At 41.4% G+C, this 22,546-nt stretch overlaps 1 protein-coding gene across 1 annotated transcript; it reads left to right on the top strand.

The window, feature by feature from the left end:
• The first annotated feature begins 16,244 nt into the window (after positions 1–16,244).
• Positions 16,245–18,818, top strand: LOC118350851 (olfactory receptor 734). Its single transcript, XM_049094054.1, has 2 exons — positions 16,245–16,527; positions 16,611–18,818. The coding sequence occupies exon 2, from the start codon at positions 16,636–16,638 to the stop codon at positions 17,410–17,412; it is 777 nt and encodes a 258-aa protein (XP_048950011.1). The 5' UTR covers positions 16,245–16,527; positions 16,611–16,635; the 3' UTR covers positions 17,413–18,818.
• Positions 18,819–22,546: the final 3,728 nt, after the last annotated feature.

Raw genomic sequence — 22,546 nt, 5'->3', positions numbered from 1 at the left:
AAGTGCCTTTTATTGTTGTTTGCAATAGTTATTGCTTGCCTCTCTAGGTTAAAAATAAAGGAGCTGCCTAGACAAGGAATGGCCAACTGTGAAAGTGTGGTTTTTCCTGAATTCTCCGCTCAAATTCTTTTTGAGATGAAAAACTGTCCATGCCTCTTTCTCTCTCTTCATTAGCTTTCTATTCTTTCCTTCCTTCCTCCCTCCCTTTCCTCTTTCCTAAGTTCCTTTTTTCTTCATTTCCTTCTTTCTTTTCTTCAAAAACACATTTAGTCAGAGAAAGACAAATGTGTGATTTCATTAATATGTGGAATCTAAAAAAGCTGAACTTGTAGAAACAGAGAGTAGAATGGTGGTTATCAGGGGATATGGGTGGGGAAATTCAGGAGGTGTTGTGAAGGGGTGCAAACCTGCAACCAGGAGATGAATAAGTTCTGAGGACCTAAGGCATAGCCTAGTGATTTTAGTCAATGATTACTTCAAAACTGCTAACAGACTAGATCTTAAATGTTCTCACCACACACACACACACAAAAGAAATGATAATTCCATGATATGATAGAAGTGTTAGCCAGTTATGGTGGTAATCACGGTGCAATACATAAGTGCCAAATTAACATCTTTTATACCTTAAACTTACACATTTTTATGTGTCAATTACTTCACAATTTGGAAAAAAAGAAAGAAAGAAAGATTGCTCAAGCAGTTATTCTTGGTTGGACACTGTGCCAGATCCTCCAGATACAAAGGCCATCCAATAATGGGACACCCCTAAAACAAGAGAGAGTTGCAGTAGATATGGTGAGTGTTGTGCTCATTAAAGATAAGCACACTATGTTATGAGATTAATATGAGGACCAATTAATAAAACTCTACAAGGATAGGATCAGAGACAACTTTCAAGAAGGTAAGACTCTTAATCTGAGTACTGAAGGCAAGGAGAAGGTCCATAATTCCAGCAAAGGAAACATCTTCAGAGGCATAGAGATATGAGGAAGCTGCCGACAGTCCAATGGCACAAGACTGGGGCAATGAATTATGATAGCCTCAAAAGTATGATGTTAACAAGAACATTTCTTAAAACACTTAAAATGTGTCTTGAGAATGCACATATCACCTAAACATGAAGTTCTTGTGTCAAGGCTGCTTTCAATATGAATGGAGGAGTTTCTAGGTATTTTACTGTCATGTGGCAGAGGCCTGCAGCCAAAAACCCTAATTCTCCTTTCTGTCCTGTGTTTCTCTAGGATCAAGCAATCATATAGCCTTCTTTCAGCCTTTATCTCCCTTTTTTTTTCTTTATCTCCCTTTTAACATAATATTTAATAATAGTGATAACATAAGCAGTCTCACCTTATGTAGAAATGCTAAGTAGAGCTGTACAAATAGTTTTGTGTAGTTTTTTGTGTAGTGCTGTTACTGTCCTCACCGTATACTCAAAGGAGCATCAAGAGGTTACGTTGCTTGCACGCTCATAAGTGGTGAGCTGAGCATGATGAAGGTGACCTACTCTCTGTGCTACTTCTGACCATATCTTTGCCTTACTCTCCCCAATTATCTGAGCTCACATATTGTCTTAGAATGCTTTTCATGTTCTTCTGGTGTTTGTTGAAAGATTTTATTATTAGATATTCGGGTGATCTGCTGATGCTTGGTGGAACACCCAAATGGCAAGAGGTATACCCCATTTCCAGCCACATAATAGGCACTCAGCAAATGGTTGTTAAATTAATGAATGCATAAGAAATGAAAAATAGGAGGAGGGGCAAGATGGCGGAAGAGTAGGGTCCCCAAATCACCTGTCCCCACCAAATTACCTAGACAACCTTCAAATTATCCTGAAAATCTACGAATTCGGCCTGAGATTTAAAGAGAGAACAGCTGGAATGCTACAATGAGAAGAGTTCACGCTTCTATCAAGGTAGGAAGACGGGAAAAAGAAATAAAGAAACAAAAGGCATCCAAGGGGAAGGGACCCCGCCAGGAGCCGGGCTGAGGCCGGGACAAGTGTCCCCAGGACAGGAAAGCTCCGTCCGGAGAAGCAGGAGCTGCACCAACCTTCCCGGGCGGAAAGGGGCTCGCAGGGAGTTGGAGCAGGACCCAGGAGGGCGGGGGTGCCCTCGGGCTCCCTGGGACAGTAACAGAGGAACTGCGCCCCGGGAGAGTGCGCCGAGCTTCCTAGGGCTGCAGCGCGCACGGCGGGACCCGGAGCAGCTCAGAGGGGCTCGGCGGCGGCTCCGCGGAGGGGGCAGCGGGGCGGGAGCAGCTCGGAGGGGCTCGGGGGAGGCTCCGCGGAGGCTCCGCGGAGGGGGCTGCTGGGCGGGAGCAGCTTGGAGGGGCTCGGGGGCGGCTCCGCGGAGGGGGCTGCGGGGCGGGAGCAGCTCGGAGGGGATCGGGGGCGGCTCCGCGGAGGGGGCAGCGGGGCGGGAGCAGCTCGGAGGGGCTCGGGGGAGGCTCCGCGGAGGGGGCTGCTGGGCGGGAGCAGCTTGGAGGGGCTCGGGGGCGGCTCCGCGGAGGGGGCTGCGGGGCGGGAGCAGCTCGGAGGGGCTCGGGGGCGGCTCCGCGGAGGGGGCTGCGGCCAGGAGTCCGAATCCAACAGCGCAAGCCCCGGAGCACAGGACGCCGGGACACAGCCCGGGATCCGGCCTCCCCCCGGGACAGGTAGAGGCCGGGAGGGCCCAGGACCGCAAGGATGCTCCTGTCCTGAGCTGAGCAGATCAGCGGCCCTGCCCCGGAGCCTCCAGGCCCTGCAGACTGAGAGCTCCGGAGTTACTGCGGGGGCTGAATCCAGGGCACTGGGGTTGTTCCTCCTGGGGCCTTACGGGGTAAACAACCCCCACTGAGCCCTGCACCAGGCAGGGGGCAGAGCAGCTCCCCCAAGTGCTAACACCTGAAAATCAGCACAACAGGCCCCTCCCCCAGAAGACCAGCTAGAGGGACAAGTTCCAGGGGAAGTCAAGGGACTTAAAGTATACAGAATCAGAAGATACTCTCCGGTGGTTTTTTTCTTTCTTTTTCTTTTCTTTTTTTTCTTTTTTTTTCTTTTTTTTTTTCTTTTTGATTTGTTTGCTTCCCCCACCCCTTTTTTCCCTTTCTTTTTCTTTCTTTTTTCCTTTTTCTCTTCCTTTTTTCCTTTTTCTTTTTCTCTTTTCTTTCCTTTTTCTCCTCTCTCTCTTTTTCTCCTTTTCCCAATACAACTTGTTTCTGGCCACTCTGCACTGAGCAAAATGACTAGAAGGAAAACCTCACCTCAAAAGAAAGAATCAGAAACAGTCTTCTCTCCCACAGAGGTACAAAATCTGGATTACAATTCAATGTCAGAAAACCAATTCAGAAGCACTATTATACAGCTACTAGTGGCTCTAGAAAAAAGCATAAAGGATTCAAGAGACTTCATGACTGCAGAATTTAGATCCAATCAGGCAGAAATTAAAAATCAATTGAATGAGATGCAAACCAAACTAGAAGTCCTAACAGCGAGGGTTAATGAGGTGGAAGAACAGTGACATAGAAGACAAGTAGATGGCAAAGAGGGAAACTGAGGAAAAAAGAGACAAACAATTAAAAGACCATGAAGATAGATTAAGGGAAATAAACGACAGCCTGAGGAAGAAAAACCTACTTTTAATTGGGGTTCCCGAGGGCGCCGAAAGGGCCAGAGGGCCATAATATGGATTTGAACAAATCCTAGCTGAAAACTTTCCTAATCTGGGAACGGAAACAGGCATTCAGATCCAGGAAATAGAGAGATCCCCCGCTAAAATCAATAAAAACCGTTCAACACCTCGACATTTAATAGTTAAGCTTGCAAATTCCAAAGATAAAGAGAAGATCCTTAAAGCAGCAAGAGACAAGAAATCCCTGACTTTTATGGGGAGGAGTATTAGTGTAACAGCAGACATCTCCACAGAGACCTGGCAGGCCAGAAAGGGCTGGCAGGATATATTCAGGGTCCTAAATGAGAAGAACATGCAACCAAGAATACTTTATCCAGCAAAGCTCTCATTCAAAATGGAAGGAGAGATAAAGAGCTTCCAAGACAGGCAGGAACTGAAAGAATATGTGACCTCCAAACCAACTCTGCAATAAATTTTAAGGGGGACTCTTAAAATTCCCCTTTAAGAAGAAGTTCAGTGCAACAATCTACAAAAACAGGGACTGAATAGATATCATGATGACACTAAGCTCATATCTGTCAATAGTAACTCTGAATGTGAACGGTTTTAATGACCCCATCAAAAGACGCAGGGTTTCAGACTGGATAAAACAGCAGGACCTATCTATTTGCTGTCTATGAGAGACTCATTTTAGACAGAAGGACACCTACAACCTGAAAATAAAAGGTTGGAGAACCATTTACCATTGAAATGGTCCTCAAAAGAATGCAGGAGTAGCCATCCTTATATCAGATAAATTAAAATTTACCCCGAAGACTGTAGTAAGAGATGAAGAGGGACACTATATCATACTTAAAGGATCTATCCAACAAGAGGACTTAACAATCCTCAATACATATGCCCTGAATGTGGGAACTGCCAAATATTTAAATCAATTAATAACCAAAGTGAAGAAATACTTAGATAATAATACACATATACTTGGTGACTTCAATCTAGCTCTTTCTACCCTCGATAGGTCTTCTAAGCATAACATCTCTAAAGAAACGAGAGCTTTAAATGACACACTGGACCAGATGGATTTCACAGATATCTACAGAACTTTACATCCAAACTCAACTGAATACACATTCTTCTCAAGTGCACATGAAACTTTCTCCCAAATAGACCACATACTGGGTCACAAATCGGGTCTGAACCGATAGCAAAAGATTGGGATCGTCCCCTGCATATTCTCAGACCATAATGCCTTGAAATTAGAACTAAATCACAACAAGAAGTTTGGAAGGACCTCAAACACGTGGAGGTTAAGGACCATCCTGCTAAAAGATGAAAGGGACAACAAGGAAATTAAGGAAGAATTAAAAAGATTCATGGAGGGATCCCTGGGTGGCGCAGCGGTTTGGCGCCTGCCTTTGGCCCAGGGCGCGATCCCGGAGACCCGGGATCGAATCCCACGTCGGGCTTCCGGTGCATGGAGCCTGCTTCTCCCTCTGCCTGTGTCTCTGCCCCTCTCTCTCTCTCTCTCTCTGTGACTATCATAAATAAATAAAAAAAATTAAAAAAAAAAGATTCATGGAAACTAATGAGAATGAAGATACAACCGTTCAAAATCTTTGGGATGCAGCAAAAGCAGTCCTGAGGGGGAAATACATCACAATACAAGCATCCATTCAAAAACTGGAAAGAAGACATGAAGAGAAATCTCACAGAGGAAGACATAGACATGGCCAACATGCACATGAGAAAATGCTCTGCATCACTTGCCATCAGGGAAATACAAATCAAAACCACAATGAGATACCACCTCACACCAGGGAGAATGGGGAAAATTAACAAGGCAGGAAACCACAAACGTTGGAGAGGATGGGGAGAAAAGGGAACCCTCTTACACTGTTGGTGGGAATGTGCACTGGTGCAGCCACTCTGGAAAACTGTGTGGAGGTTCCTCAAAGAGTTAAAAATAGACCTGCCCTACGACCCAGCAATTGCACTGTTGGGGATTTACCCCAAAGATACAGATGCAATGAAACGCCGGGACACTTGCACCCCGATGTTTCTAGCAGCAATGTCCACAATAGCCAAACTGTTGAAGGAGCCTCGGTGTCCAACGAAAGATGAATGTGTAAAGAAGATGTGGTTTATGTATACAATGGAATATTACTCAGCTATTAGAAATGACAAATACCCACCATTTGCTTCAACGTGGATGGAACTGGAGGGTATTATGCTGAGTGAAGTAAGTCAGTCGGAGAAGAACAAACATTATATGTTCTCATTCATTTGGGGAATATAAATAATAGTGAAAGGGAATATAAGGGAAGGGAGAAGAAATGTGTGGGAAATATCAGAAAGGGAGACAGAACGTAAAGACTGCTAACTCTGGGAAACGAACTAGGGGTGGTAGAAGAGGAGGAGGGTGGGGGGTGGGAGTGAATGGGTGACGGGCACGGGGTTATTCTGTATGTTAGTAAATTGAACACCAATAAAAAATAAATTTAAAAAAACTGGAAAGAAGTCAAATACAGAAGCTAACCTTACACATAAAGGAGCTAGGGGAAAAACAGAAAATAGATCCTACACCCAGCAGAAGAAGAGAGTTCATAAAGATTCAAGCAGAACTCAACGAAATCGAGACCAGAAGAACTGTGAAACAGATCAATAGAACCAGGAATTGGTTCTTTGAAAGAATTAATAAGATAGATAAACCATTAGCCAGCCTTATTAAAAAGAAGAGAGAGGAGACTCAAATTAATAAAATCATGAATGAGAAAGGAGAGATCACTACCAACACCAAGGAAATACAAACGATTTTAAAAACATATTATGAACAGGTATTCGCCAATAAATTAGGCAATCTGGAAGAAATGGACGCATTCCTGGAAAGCCACAAACTACCAAAACTGGAACAGGAAGAAATAGAAAACCTGAACAGGCCAATAACCAGGGAGGAAATTGAAGCAGTCATCAAAAACCTCCCAAGACTCAAAAGTCCAGGGCCAGATGGCTTCCCTGGGGAATTCTATCAAACGTTTAAGGAAGAAATCATACCTATTCTACTAAAACTGTTTGGAAAGATAAAAGAGATGTAGTACTTCCAAATTCATTCTATGAGGTCAGCATCATCTTAATTCCAAAACTAGACAAAGACCCCACCAAAAAGGAGAATTACAGACCAATATCCCTGATGAACATGGATGCAAAAATTCTCAACAAGATACTAGCCAATAGGACCGAACAGTACATTAAGAAAATTATTCACCATGACCAAGTAGGATTTATCCCCAGGACACAAGGCTGGTTCAACACGTAAAACAATCAATGTGATTCATCATATCAGCAAGAGAAAAACCAAGAACCATATGATCCTCTCATTAGATGTAGAGAAAGCATTTGACAAAATACAGCAACCATTCCTGATCAAAACTCTTCAGAGTGTAGGGATAGAGGAAATATTACTCAACATCTTAAAAGCCACAGACGAAAAGCCCACAGCAAATATCATTCTCAATGGGGAAGCACTGGGAGCCTTTCCCCTAAGATCAGGCACAAGACTGGGATGTCCACTCTCACCACTGCTATTCAACATGGTACTGGAAGTCTTAGCCTCAGCAATCAGACAACAAAAAGACATTAAAGGCATTCAAATTGGCATAGAAGTCAAACTCTCCCTCTTCGCCGATGACATGATTCTCTACTTAGAAAACCCAGAAGCCTCCACCCCAAGATTGCTAGAACTCATACAGCAATTTGGTAGCGTGGCAGGATACAAAATCAATGCCCAGAAATCAGTGGCATTTCTATACACTAACAATGAGACTGAAGAAAGAGAAATTAAGGAGTCAATCCCATTTACAATTGCACCCAAAAGCATAAGATACCTAGGAATAAACCTAACCAAAGAGGTAAAAGATCTTTACCCTAAAAACTATAGAACACTTCTGAAAGAAATTGAGGAAGACACAAAGAGTTGGAAAAATATTCCATGCTCATGGATTGGCAGAATTAATATTGTGAAAATGTCAATGTTACCCAGGGAAATTTATACATTTAATGCAATCCCTATCAAAATACCATGGACTTTCTTCAGAGAGTTACAACAAATTATTTTAAAATTTGTGTGGAATCAGAAAAGACTCCGAATAGCCAGGGGAATTTTTAAAAAGAAAACCATATCAGGGGGCATGAAATGCCAGATTTCAGGTTGTACTACAAAGCTGTGTTCATCAAGACAGTGTGGTACTGGCACAAAAACAGACACATAGATCAATGGAACAGAATAGAGAACCCAGTAGTGAACCCTGAACTTTATGGTCAACTAATATTCGATAAAGGAGGAAAGACTATCCATTGGAAGAAAGACAGTCTCTTCAATAAATGGTGCTGGGAAAATTGGACATACACATGCAGAAGAATGGAACTAGACCACTCTCTTTCACCATACACAAAGATAAACTCAAAATGCATGAAAGATCTAAATGTGAGACAAGATTCCATCAAAATCCTAGAGGAGATCACAGGCAAAACCTTTTTGAATTCAGCCACAGTAACTTTTTGCAAGATACATGCACGAAGGCAAAAGAAACAAAAGGAAAAATGAACTATTGGGACTTCATCAAGATAAGAAGCTTTTGCACAGCAAAGGATACAGTCAACAAAACTCAAAGACAACCTACAGAATGGGAGAGGATATTTGCAAATGACGTATCCGATAAAGGGCTAGTTTCCAAGATCTATAAAGAACTTCTTAAACTCAACACCAAAGAAACAAACAACCCAATCATGAAATGGGCAAAAGACATGAACAGAAATCTCACAGAGGAAGACATAGACATGGCCAACATGCACATGAGAAAATGCTCTGCATCACTTGCCATCAGGGAAATACAAATCAAAACCCAATGAGATACCACCTCACACCAGGGAGAATGGGGAAAATTAACAAGGCAGGAAACCACAAATGTTGGAGAGGATGGGGAGAAAAGTGAACCCTCTTACACTGTTGGTGGGAATGTGAACTGGTACAGCCACTCTGGAAAACTGTGTGGAGGTTCCTCAAAGAGTTAAAAATAGACCTGTCCTACGACCCAGCAATTGCACTGTTGGGGATTTACCCCAAAGATACAGATGCAATGAAACGCTGGGACACCTGCACCCCGATGTGTCTAGCAGCAATGGCCACGATAGCCAAACTGTGGAAGGAGCCTCGGTGTCCATCAAAAGATGAATGTGTAAAGAAGATGTGAGATTTCTCTTCATGTCTTTTGCCCATTTCATGATTGGATTGTTTGTTTCTTTGGTGTTGAGTTTAATAAGTTCTTTATAGATCTTGGAAACTAGCCCTTTATCTGATATGTCATTTGCAAATATCTTCTCCCATTGTAGGTTGTCTTTTAGTTTTGTTGACTGTATCCTTTGCTGTGCAAAAGCTTCTTTCTTGATGAAGTCCCAATAGTTCATTTTTGCTTTTGTTTCTTTTGCCTTCGTGGATGTATCTTGCAAGAAGTTACTGTGGCCGAGTTCAAAAAGGGTGTTGCCTATGTTCTTCTCTAGGATTTTGATGGAATCTTGTCTCACATTTAGATCTTTCATCCATTTTGAGTTTATCTTTGTGTATGGTGAAAGAGAGTGGTCTAGTTTCATTCTTCTGCATGTGAATGTCCAATTTTCCCAGCACCATTTATTAAAGAGACTGTCTTTCTTCCAATGGATAGTCTTTCCTCCTTTATCGAATATTAGTTGACCATAAAGTTCAGGGTCCACTTCTGGGTTCTCTATTCTGTTCCACTGATCTATGTGTCTGTTTTTGTGCCAGTACCACACTGTCTTGATTACCACAGCTTTGTAGTACAACCTGAAATCTGGCATTGTGATGCCCCCAGATATGGTTTTCTTTTTTAAAATTCCCCTGGCTAAAAAAAAAATAAAATAAAATAAATAAATAAATAAATAAAATTCCCCTGGCTATTCGGGGTCTTTTCTGATTCCACACAAATCTTAAAATAATTTGTTCTAACTCTCTGAAGAAAGTCCATGGTATTTTGATAGGGATTGCATTAAACGTGTATATTGCCCTGGGTAACATTGACATTTTCACAATAGTAATTCTGCCAATCCATGTGCATGGAATATTTTTCCATCTCTTTGTGTCTTCCTCAATTTCTTTCAGAAGTGTTCTATAGTTTTGAGGGTATAGATCCTTTACATCTTTGGTTAGGTTTATTCTTAGGTATCTTATGCTTTTGGGTGCAATTGTAAATGGGATTGACTCCTTAATTTCTCTTTCTTCAGTCTCATTGTTAGTGTATAGAAATGCCACTGATTTCTGGGCATGCATATGAGAAAATGCTCTGCATCACTTGCCATCAGGGAAATACAAATCAAAACCACAATGAGATACCACCTCACACCGGTGAGAATGGGGAAAATTAACAAGGCAGGAAACAACAAATGTTGGAGGGATGCGGAGAAAAGGGAACCCTCTTACACTGTTGGTGGGAATGTGAACTGGTGCAGCCACTCTGGAAAACTGTGTGGAGGTTCCTCAAACAGTTAAAAATAGACCTGCCCTACGACCCAGCAATTGCACTATTGGGGATTTACCCCAAAGATACAGATGCAGTGAAACGCCGGGACACCTGCACCCCGATGTTTCTAGCAGCAATGTCCACAGTAGCCAAACTGTGGAAGGAGCCTCGGTGTCCAACGAAATATGAATGGATAAAGAAGATGTGGTTTATGTATACAATGGAATATTACTCAGCTATTAGAAATGACAAATACCCACCATTTGCTTCAACGTGGATGGAACTGGAGGGTATTATGCTGAGTGAAGTAAGTCAGTCGGAGAAGGACAAACATTATATGTTCTTATTCATTTGGGTAATATAATTAATAGTGAAAGGGAATATAAGGGAAGGGAGAAGAAATGTGTGGGAAATATCAGAAAGGGAGACAGAACGTAAAGACTGCTAACTCTGGGAAACGAACTAGGGGTGGTAGAAGGGGAGGAGGGCGGGGGGTGGGAGTGAATGGGTGACGGGCACTGGGGGTTATTCTGTATGTTAGTAAATTGAACACCAATAAAAAATTAAAAAATAAAAGAAGATGTGGTTTATGTATACAATGGAATATTACTCAGCCATTAGAAATGACAAATACCCACCATTTGCTTCAACGTGGATGGAACTGGAGGGTATATGCTGAGTGAAGTAAGTCAATTAGAAGGACAAACATTATGTGGTCTCATTCATTTGGGGAATTTAAATATAGTGAAGGGGAATATAAGGGAAGGGAGAAGAAATGTGTGGGAAATATCAGAAAGGGAGACAGAACATAAAGACTCCTAACTCTGAGAAAGGAACTAGGGGTGTTGTAAGGGGAGGAGGGTGGGGTGTGGGGGTGAATGGGTGATGGTCACTGAGGCGGGCACTTGACGGGATGAGCACTGGGTGTTATTCTGTATGTTGGTAAATTCAACATCAATAAAAATAAATTTATTAAAAATTTTTTAAAAAAGAAATGAAAAATGAATTAATGGGTGAATGAATATTAAAAGATCAAAAAATCACCAGGAGTTATTTATTAAAGGAACATCTCCAAGGAAATCTTTCCTTTCAATTAAAAGCCAATGTTGTGGTGGCATGCTGACTTCTCTCCAATAAAATTCCTCATTTCTAGGGCTCTTAAAGTAAGAATTTTGGTAATGGGAGGTCAGATTTTCTCACCACATTGGCCCATTCACAACGTGTACTTTGGAGCTAAGTGATAAATGTGCAATCTTATTCTCTGCATATGCTGGAAATATGAAGTCAATTATCCTCCCATGATTTCATGAATCCAACTTGTCTTTGTCTCCTTTCAGTTATTTCAGTAACCCCCAAAGGACCACATGTAGCTGACAAGAAGGGACAGATTTACCCCTAATATTTGTTCGACCCAGAGCAAGATAAAACAGAGCCCATGTAACATATGTCTAAAAGCTTTAAATCACAGTAACAACATTTAAATAAACAAATTTCCACACATAGAGTCAACGTTCTCATGCTCTCATAATCACTACAAGAACAGTTTCATGTTTAAAATCCTTAGGCTCAAGGGGAGAGTATGAGATGTTGGAGCAGTAGGAGACCTGAGTTTTTCTGGTCCAAGGAGTTCAGCTATATAGTTATCAAACTATTTTGAACACCTGCAAGCACAACCAGAGTGTAAGAAAAGAATTTCTCCAATTTTACAAATAGAAAAGCAACCACTTTCTGCAAGAATTACAGGATGGAAAAACTCACCTCAAAAAAGGAAACAAGAAGCAGTGATGCCTGCCAAGGAAGTAAAAGTTGAAATCAAGGAGGCTTTTAATAAGATATGATTTTTAAAAATGGAGGCTCTAACTGCTAGGTAAAAGGAGAAAAAATGAGTGGGAAATGTCAGAGAGTGAGACAGAACATGAGAGACTCCTAGCTCTGGGAAACGAGCTAGGGGTCGTGGAAGGGGAGGTGGGCGGAGGTTGGGGGTGACTGGGTGACAGGCACTGAGGGCGGCACTTGATGGGTTGAGCACTGGGTGTTACGGTATATGTTGGCAAATTGAACACCAATAAAAAATAAATTTATGAAAAAAAGTGGCAAAGGAAAAATTAGTGATAGAGAAGACAAATCAATGGAGATAAAGCAATTGAGAAAAATAAAGATACAGAACTACTGTATTTTGAGGGGAGAATTACAGAGTTAAGTGATACCATAAAGCAAAACGATATTAGAATATTTGGGGTCTCAGAAGAAGAGAAAAGAGAGGGAGGAGTGGAAGGTATGTTGTGGCAAATTATAGCAGAGAACTTTCCTAATCTGGGGAAGGAAACAGCCATTCAAGTCCAGGAGGCATAGATAACCCGTCAAAATCAATTATAAATATGTCAACATCTCAACATATAATAGTGAAGCTTGCAAATCACAGAGACAAAGAGAAAATCCTGAAAGCAGCTTGGAACAAGAGGTCCATAACCTACAAAGGCAGAAACATTAGACTGCCTGCAGAACATCAGCAGAGACCTGGCAGGCCACAACAAAGGACTGGCATCATATATTCAGGGTGTAATATAAGAAAAATATGCAGCCAAGAAAACGTTATCAAGCAAGCTTGTCATTCAAAATAGAAGGAGAAGGGCACCTGGGTGCTTCAGTGGTTGGGCATCTGCCTTTGGCTCAGATTGTGATCCCAGTGTCCGGGTGTCGAGTCTACATTAGGCTCAGCATAGGCAGCCTGCTTCTCTCTCTGCCTGTGACTGCCTCGGTGTGTCTCTCATGAATAAATAAATAAAATCTAAAAAAATAGATGGTGAGATAAAAATCTTCCAAACCAGAAACTAAAAGAATTTGTGATCCCTAAACCAGCTCTGAAAGAAATACTAAAGGGGATCCTTTTACCAAAGAGAGAGCCCAGAAGTAACAGAGATCAGAAAGGAACATAGGCAATATACAGGAAAAGTAGCTTTACAGGTAATACAATGGCAGTAATTCATGTCTTTCAATAGTTACTCTGAATGTGAATGGGCTAAATGCCCCAACCAAAACACAGGGTATCAGTTGGATAATAAACAAGACCCATCAATATGTCTTCTGCAAGAGACTAATTTTAGACCCAAAGACACCTGAAAATTTAAAGTGAGGTGGTGAAAAACCACTTATCATACTAATGGACATCAAAAGAAAGCTGCTGTGGATCCTTATCAGACAAATTAGATTTGAACCAAAGACTGTAGTAAGAGATGAAGAGGGACACTATATCATAATTAAAGGATCTATCCAACAAGAAGATCTAACAATTTTAAATATTTATGCCCCTAACATGGGAGTAGCCAATTATATAAGCCAATTAATAACAATTAAAGAGGGATCCCTGGGTGGCGCAGCGGTTTAGTGCCTGCCTTTGGCCCAGGGCGCGATCCTGGAGACCCGGGATCGAATCCCACGTTGGGCTCCCGGTGCATGGAGCCTGCTTCTCCCTCTGCCTATGTCTCTGCCTCTCTCTCTCTCTCTGTGTGACTATCATAAATAAAATAAAATTAAAAAAAAAACAATTAAAGAAACATATTACTAATAATACAATAATAGTAGGGGATTTTTACACCACACTCACAACAATGAACAGATAATCCAAGCAGATGAACCAGGAGACAAAGGTTTTGAATGACACAATAGACCAGAGAGACTACACAGGTATATACAGAACATTCCATCCTAAAGCAAAAGAATAGAAATTCTTCTCAAGTGCACATGGAACATTCTCCAGAATACATCACATACTGGGTCACAAATCCAGTCTCAACTGGTACCAAAAGACTGGGATTGTTCGGGAAGAGAGGGTCCCAAGTCACCTGTCCCCACCAACCTACCAGGAAGATATAAAGTTACATTTTTAAATAGTTTTCCATTATGGTGCTCAAATTCCAAGTGGCTTTGGTACAATTACAGCAATGACTACAATTCAGCAGTAAATCTAGCAGATGCCAATTGCATCTCCTAAATATTTTCTAAAGAAAACATTTCTCTTAATAAATGTTGCTTTATGTGTAATCCTACTTCAATTTATTTGCAAAGTGGCCAGTGATATTTCTCAGTCACAAGTCTTGTTAAGCTATATTATAAGCCATATAACAATATGTTCCAAAATATATTAGAAGCTGTTAAAACCTAATTTTGTTTTTATAGATCACATTACTTGGTCCTCAGCTCTCTCTACTCTGTTCTTGTGCTTCAGGAAATTGCAGGTCTTCTATAGTTCCTAGAAACTTTTCCCTATCACGGGACTTTTGTATTTGCTCTTCTCTGTTCCTAAAATGCTTTTCTCCTGCTTTCAAAGTTAATTGACATGTCATCAGTTCAAAGATGCTTCTCATCACTACCCCCATGCCTCTACTATGTATTACCTATCTTCATTCCCTCTTTACTTCCCTCTCTTTCTCTTGTTAATAGCGGTAATTATTTATTTTGCTTATTTACAGTTCATTTGTTTATTGTTTGTTTACTAATTTGTTGTCTGTCTATATTTTTAAAATGAAAGTTCAGTGAGGCAGAAACTGTCTTCTTTGTCCATTGTTGTGTTCTTAGCAGTTAGCACAGAGTAGCTGTTCCCTAAATAGTTGTTGAATAAATGAATATTATAGAAGTGATGCAGAAGCTATATACTTTGGGATAAAGCTTTCAATGTCATGTGTAAAGTTTTATGGAGGCTATTAGGAACCTTCTTCGGGTAAATAAGGTAAAACCATTGCTTTCTGGATTTCTAGGAAATATGTCAATCTGGATAAGTGTGCTTTTAAGAAAGTTGAGGATTGAAAACTGGCAGCATTATCTTTCTCTTGACTAAAATTTTTTTTCTTTTTTTTTTTTTGAAAGACTATTGACTAAAATTTTAAACAGAATTTTAAATTTCTTTATCTTACTAAACATGATTGATTAAATCACTGAGACCTACCCTGGGCTATTCATGGACATAGGAATATTTACCCTTTTGCTAAATAGTCCCATAATGCTGAGCTTTCTGAGTGTTTTTATATTTTGCCTTTTGTGTCAGGTTGCTGGCAAGGACCGTTTTTTTCTTAGTGTGTCTGTTTGTAGGGAACCATCTCTTCTTTATGAATGATTCATAACATATTAGATCAGGAAGTAGCCTACATTTGTTAAAATTATTCACAAATTGAGTCATAGGTTGCAAGGAAGAAACAAGAGATTTCCTTTCGTCAGTTAATAGTATATCTAAGCTTTAGTGCCTGGATGCTGTTCCATCTGTTTGGCTTTACAGAATGGTAACTTTGTTTTTCTCTATGCTGACCTTCTCAGGAGAGGCAGTATTATAAAATAGCACATCAGGAGAATTGAAACAACTCTTCAATATTGGCTGTTGATTGTAAGAACTGCTTATTTTCATGGGCAGGTTTTATACTATTAACAGAGGAAACATGTGGTAAATGGGTGATTATCTTATTTTTATTGGATGGGCTTTATTCTATTTAATACTGGGGTAGGTTCAATTAATAGGACTTGAGTAAAAGTTTCGCAAAAACCTTATTCCCACTGTCCCCTTGAAGTGGCAGGAGGGGTCAGCTTGGACGGCAAGCACACCCGCTCGTCAAATCACTGTATCTCGTCCCCACCTTCCTGGAACAGTGGCTAAGATGCAAGGCCAGGGGGGGTAATGATATTTGGTCACGGCCTGAAAAGTTCTCACGTACAGCCTTGCACTGTTGCATCTCGTGTGTGGAGGCTTGCGTGCTGCCAAGGAGTCTGCTGTGCAGGCTTCGGTGAAGGAGGAAATGTCCCCTCACTCCATTCGAAGCCCCGGCATCTTTTTTAAAGATTAAAATGAAAATACTGCCATTAGACCACAATCACGTGTTTCCAAGTTGGCTAGATTTCTCAACAACAACAACAAATCTAGAAAGAACAGGCTGCTTTTCCTCCCATTCCCCGTGTACAATTTGGTTTCTCTCCTAAGTAGCTGCACACATTGCTTGCTAAGGTAGATATACAGGGACAGGATTAACGCACTGCTGAGTTTCATAAAAAGTAGAAATTAATAACACTAATACATCGGGATTTTGGTTTCAGACACGTGCCACGCTGCATATGGTTTCAGTGTTTCTAATTGTCGGGTCACCACTTACTCTTTCCCTATCTTGGCTTATCAGACCTCAAATGGGACGCTCAAAGGTATCCTAATACAGTGTCTTAATGATAATACAGACCAATCTGCTGATTTCAGCAGCAGTAAAATAAATCTAGATAAGTGCTATTTGGAATAATTGTAATTTCTTTATTTTTTTATAGCCATATTCTTTTACACAAGCGAAGAAATGGAACCTGCAAATTACACTAGGGTGACGGAATTTGTTCTCACTGGCTTATCCCAGACTCGAGAGGTACAACTAGTCCTATTTGTTATATTTCTGTCCTTCTATCTGTTCATCCTCCCAGGAAATGTTCTTATTATTTGCACCATCAGGCTGGACCCTCACCTGACCTCACCCATGTATTTCCTGCTGGCTAACCTGGCCTTCCTTGACATTTGGTACTCCTCCATCACGGCCCCTAAAATGCTCGTAGACTTCTTTGTGGAAAGAAAGAGGATTTCTTTCGGTGGGTGCATTGCACAGCTCTTCTTTTTGCACTTCGTTGGGGCCTCCGAGATGTTCCTGCTCACAGTAATGGCCTTTGACCGCTATGCTGCTATCTGCCGCCCTCTCCACTATGCTACTATCATGAATCGACGTCTCTGCTGTATCCTGGTGGCTCTCTCCTGGTTGGGGGGCTTCATTCATTCTATAATACAAGTGGTCCTCATCGTCCGACTTCCCTTCTGCGGGCCCAATGAGTTAGACAGTTACTTCTGTGATATCACGCAGGTCGTCCGCATTGCCTGTGCCAATACCTTCCCCGAGGAGTTAGTGATGATTTTTAGCAGTGGTCTGATCTCTGTAGTATGCTTCATTGCTCTCCTAATGTCCTATGCCTTCCTCCTGGCCATGTTGAGGAAACACTCAGGCTCAGGTGAGAGTACCAGTCGGGCCATGTCCACCTGCTATTCCCACATCACGATTGTGGTGTTCATGTTTGGACCATCTATCTACATTTATGCTCGACCATTTGACTCGTTTTCCCTCGATAAGGTTGTGTCTGTGTTCCATACTGTGATATTCCCTTTACTTAATCCCATTATCTACACCTTGAGAAATAAAGAAGTAAAGACGGCCATGAGGAAGTTGGTCAACAGATATATTTTATGTAGAGAAGTGAAAGATAAGTGACATACTCTACAACCTTTCTGAGGTCATTGTCCTAAAGTAGGAAGCATTTCCAGCAGTAATAATGCCTTCATTACTTCTCTCATTTGAGTTTTTAAATTCTCACCACACTCTCCCCCTATTTGGTGAAAACACAAAGAAATTAAGATGGAAATAAATATTGGTGACAGAGCCCCAGGTTTTGTCACATCTTAGGAGCAATTTTTATGAATTCACAGCAGAGTTTGGTTACTAAATGAGACCTCCTCTCATTCCAGAGGAAGTTTCCAGCCGAATAGCGGTTTTCATAGCCCGTCTCTAACTTATATCCTCCAGTGTGAAAGCAGACTTGGAGGAAAGGGATTCTAGGTTGATGGAATCAATAGACATCTAGTTGTGTGATTTTAAAAAGATTATTATCTCCTTTGCCATTTTTGTGTGTTTTCTGTATTTGCTAATTCTGCTTATGTTAAAATTATGTTAGTAGGATGCTGCTTTTGTTAGTCGTATAATTCAGAGTTCTTTTCCATTACACCATTTTTTTTAGTACACATAAAGAAGAGCTGGATATATTGGCTGTCATGATCCTTTGGTGAATTATTTATTAGATATCCACTGACTATTCCCTGACATTAAGAACTCTATTACTGACTGTGATTCAGAATATAAAAGTTAGAGTAGAATATTTGAGTTCATAAATTTATTTACTTAAATTAGCTTTTCAATTTCAAAACTAGGATTCTATCCATTAAAGAGCTAGAGCATTTCGTATGCTCAGAGCTTTAGTCTTATGTTTTCTTTGATAACATATTGTAATTAGACTTTGAGGGGAATAGATTTCTATCAGCATCAGAAATTAATACGCATAAATGAATTAGGAAAACAATGATGAAAACTTCAGGTAAACAGGATGGCCTGATGGTGAAAAAATTTTATTCTTTTCTTTGGTAATTTTTCTCTCTGATGACCCTCTTTCATCTTCAAAGCTACAATGACTTCTCTTCTAAGAACTCAAATATTCTGATTGAAATTATGATTCCTAAATTTTGAGTTGACTTTTCATTTTCATTTGGAAATGAACAAAATGGTAGACTTCTCTAATATTTTATAAGAGAGCATGAAAATAATCATCTAACATACAAAAGGCTTATATATACACATAATAAAAATGAGTTATGTTTCTAGATTTTAAGTTTCCTTATTGTTCTGTCTCTGCATCTTAGCCAGGCAGACTTCTACTCGTTTTGTCACTTATCCTTCATTTAGCTAGGATTAATGTTTTTTTAGGGAAAAGACTACTGCCTCAGGATGCTCTCCAAGGCATTATACTGTGACTATATATTTGTTGAAAACATTGATGCTAGGAATAAGAACATGGCAGTGTAATGAAGATGTTAACAGTATCTCAATATTAACAAGATGGACTATGCTGTTACATTTGGTTAAAAAAAAATCTTCATTATCCAAACAAAAATAAAGTTCTTCTGTTTTTAAATTACTAAAACAATATATGTTCATTTAAAAATAAAAATATATGAATACATAAGTACAAAGACATTACTGGCAATATATTTTTCCCCAGGGATTGGAGTTGTTCGTTTTTTTTTTTTTTTTTTTTTTAAGATTTTATTTGTTCATGAGAATAACAGACAGAGAGAGAGGCAGAGGCCCAGGCAGAGGGAGAAACAGCTCCCTGCAGGGAGCCCGATGTGGGACTCGACCCCGGGTCTCTAGGATCACACCATGGCCCAAAGGCAGGTGCTCAGCCACCGAGGCACCCAGGCACCCCAGGATTAGAGTTTTTGGGTAACAAAGTTGGTAAAGTCCCATCCATCCAGCTCCATTGGAAGCAGGCCAGTTTGGCTGTCTGCATCGCTGTAAAATATAATGAACGAACGATGGAGCACCTGAGGTGCAACAACAGTTCAGACAGGGAGGCCGGCAAGGTGGCAGAGGAGTAGGGTCCCCGGGCACCCGCCCCCCAACTTACCTAGATAACTGTCAAATCATCCTGAAACCTATGAAGTCGACCTGAGATCTCCAGGGAGAGCAGCGGGAGTGCCAAGGGACAAGGGTTTGCGCTTCCAGCAGGTAGGAAGGTGGAAAAATGAAACAGACCCACACGGGGAGGGGCCCAGGGGTCGGGCTGGGGGCGGGCACAGGAGAAGGCCCAGAGGGGCGGGGACTGTAGAAATCCACCCGGACCCTCCCAGAGGGAAGGCCCTCCCGGGACCGCAGGACTGGGGGGGGGTGGGCAGCAGGGCCTCCAGGGTCGCGGGGTCACGGGCCCAGAGGGGCCCGGGGAGAGCGCACCCACCGGGGAGCTCGGGAAAGGGCTGCAGCGCCCGGGGGTCTCGGGGAGCCAGGGGATCCGTGGGGACTGCGCCCTGCTCCTTGGGGAGCCGCACCCGGGGGACCCCAGAGGGATGGGAGAGGACAGGACGGTGGAGATTCTCCTGCCCCGGGGGACCCCGAGCTGTGTAGCTCAGCGCCCTGCCCCGGGAGCACCTAGGCCAGTGCGGACTGGGAGCTGTGGGTGATACTGGGGGAGTGACTCCAGGGCTGGAGAGCTGGCCGCCGCCGGTGGTGTTGTCCCTCCTGGTGTCGCCTTGTGCCTGGGACAGAGCGTGGCTGCCAGGGAGCAGGGGCCTCATGGGGTAAAGAGCTCCCACTGAGCCGTGCACGTGGCAGGAGGTGGGGCATCTCCCCAGGTGCACACACCTCAGAATCAGCACAGTAGCCCCTCCCGGAGCAGACCAGCTGGAAGGACAGGGGAAGAGCAAGTCCTTGACCCAAAAACGCTGAGAAACGCCAGGGAAAGTCGAGGGATTTACAGTATAAAGAACCAGAGGGTACCCCTCCTTTTTTTTTTTTTTTCCCCTTCCCTTTTCCAGTACAACTCGTTTTTATATCAGGCTGTAAATTTCCGATTTTTTTCCCTTTTTTCCCTCTTAGTTACAATATTTTACCACCTCTTCATTTTTAAGACTCTTCCTTTTTGACTTTCATATTTCTACAATTATAGGTCCTAGATATATTTTCCCCTTCCAGATTCCCTTCAACATACTCAACTTAATTTGGGGAGATATACAAGATATTTTTTTGTTTTGTTTTGTGTGTTTCGTTTTCTCTGCCTCATGTTGTTCTACAATGGCAAAAGTTAATACCTTCTAAATCATGACCAGTATGCACGCAGAACCAAGTGGAACACCGTGCTGGTTCATTCTGTGAGATTCCTCATGGCCATTCTGCTCCTCTCTTTTATCTCACTTATGTTTTGGTGGTCAATGGCTGGGCCCCCTACAAGTATTTCTGGTTTGTATAAATTTGGGACAGAGCATCTTCTAACATACAGAAGTTAATATACTCAGAAACAAGAGGATCACCCTCTAGAACCCCTCAGGTAGACTACATTCTCCCTCCATTACAACTTCTTCACCACCTTCTCCCAGTCCCCGTTTTTTTCTACTTCTTCTTTTTTTTCTTTTTTCTTTTTCTTTCCGTTCTAGTTTTTCTCATCTTCTTTAGGATTCCTGGCCTTTTATTTCTTACGACTTTGCTTTAAAATTTGTTTTTCACTTTAGTGGTCCTTTTGTTTTATTTTGTTCTGATCTTTGTTTCCAATTTCTGGTCTCTGACTTCATCAGAATCATCTAAGGTAAAATATACTAGGTCGCGGTTGATATTCTTGACTCAGCCTGCTCATACAGCCACTCTGCACTGAGCAAAATGACTAGAAAGAAGAACTCACTACAAAAGAAAGAATCAGAAACAGTCCTCTCTGACACAGAGTTACAGAATTGAGATTACAATTCAATGCAGAAAGCCAATTCAGAAGCACAATCATAAAGCTACTGGTGGCTCTGGAAAAAAGCATAAAGGATTTGAGAGACTTCAAACTGCAGCATTTAGACCTAATCAGACTGAAATTAAAATTCAATTAAATGAGATGCAATCCAAACTTGAGGTCCTAATGACAGGGTTAATGAGGTAGAAGAACAAGTGAGTGACATATAAGACAAGTAGATGGCAAGGAAGGAAGCTGAGGAAAAAAGAGAAAAACCATTAACAGACCATGAGGTTAGGTTAAGGGAAATAAATGACAGCTTCAGAAGGAAAAAAAATCTACATTTAATTGGGTTCCAGAGGATGCGGAGATGGACAGAGGACCAGAAAGCATATTTGAAAACATAATAGCTGAGAGCTTCCCTAATTTGGGGAGGGAAACAGGCTTTCAGATCCAGGAGATTGAGAAGTCCCCCCTAAAGCCAATAAAAACCATTCATCACCTTGATATTTAATAGTGAAACTTGCAAATTCCAGAGATAAAGAGAAAATCCTTAAAGCAAGGAGAGACAAGAGAGTCTTTACTTATATAGAGAGAAATAACAGATTAAGAGCAGACCTCTCCACAGAGATCTAGCAGGCCAGAAGGGGCTGCAGGATATATTCAGGGTCCTAAATGAGAAGAACATGCAGCCAAGAATACTCTTTCCAGCAAGGCTTTCATTCAGGGTAGAAGGAGAGAGAAAGGGCTTCCAAGATAGGCAGAACCTGAAAGAATATGTGACCACCAAACCAACCCTGCAAGAAATATTAAGGGGGACCCTGTAAAAGAAAGAGGAAATCAAAACAAACAATCCACAAAAACAGGGACTGAATACGTATTATGATGACACTAAATTCATATCTTTCAATAGTAACTCTGAAAGTGAATGGGCTTCCTGATCCTATCAAAAGGCATAGGGTTTCAGACTGGATAAAAAAGCAAGACCCACCTATTTGCTGTCTACAAATGACTCATTTTAGACATAAGGACACCTACAGCATGAAAATAAAAGGTTGGAGAACCATTTACTATTCAAATGGTCCTCATAAGAAAGCAGGGGTAGCCATCCTCATATCAGATAAATTAAATTTATCCCAAAGACTGTAGTAAGAGATGAAGAGGGGCAGTATATCATACTGAAAGGATCTATCCAACAAGAGGAACTAACAGTCATGAATTTTATGCCCCTAATGTGGGAGCTGCCAGTATATTCATTAATTAATAACCAAAGAAACGTCATCCTTAGATAATACACTAATACTGGGAGACTTCAACATGGCACTTTCTGTAAATGATAGATCTTCTAAGCACAACATCTCTAACAAGCAA

The sequence above is a fragment of the Canis lupus genome, chromosome 15, assembly GCF_003254725.2.
Source record: "Canis lupus dingo isolate Sandy chromosome 15, ASM325472v2, whole genome shotgun sequence".
NCBI lineage: Eukaryota > Metazoa > Chordata > Mammalia > Carnivora > Canidae > Canis > Canis lupus.
This window is presented reverse-complemented; position numbering and strand designations above follow the sequence as displayed.

Bases quoted from the DNA above. Each gene is read 5' to 3' on its own strand.
- LOC118350851 (XM_049094054.1), top strand. From the start codon at position 16,636: ATGTATTTCCTGCTGGCTAACCTGGCCTTCCTTGACATTTGGTACTCC.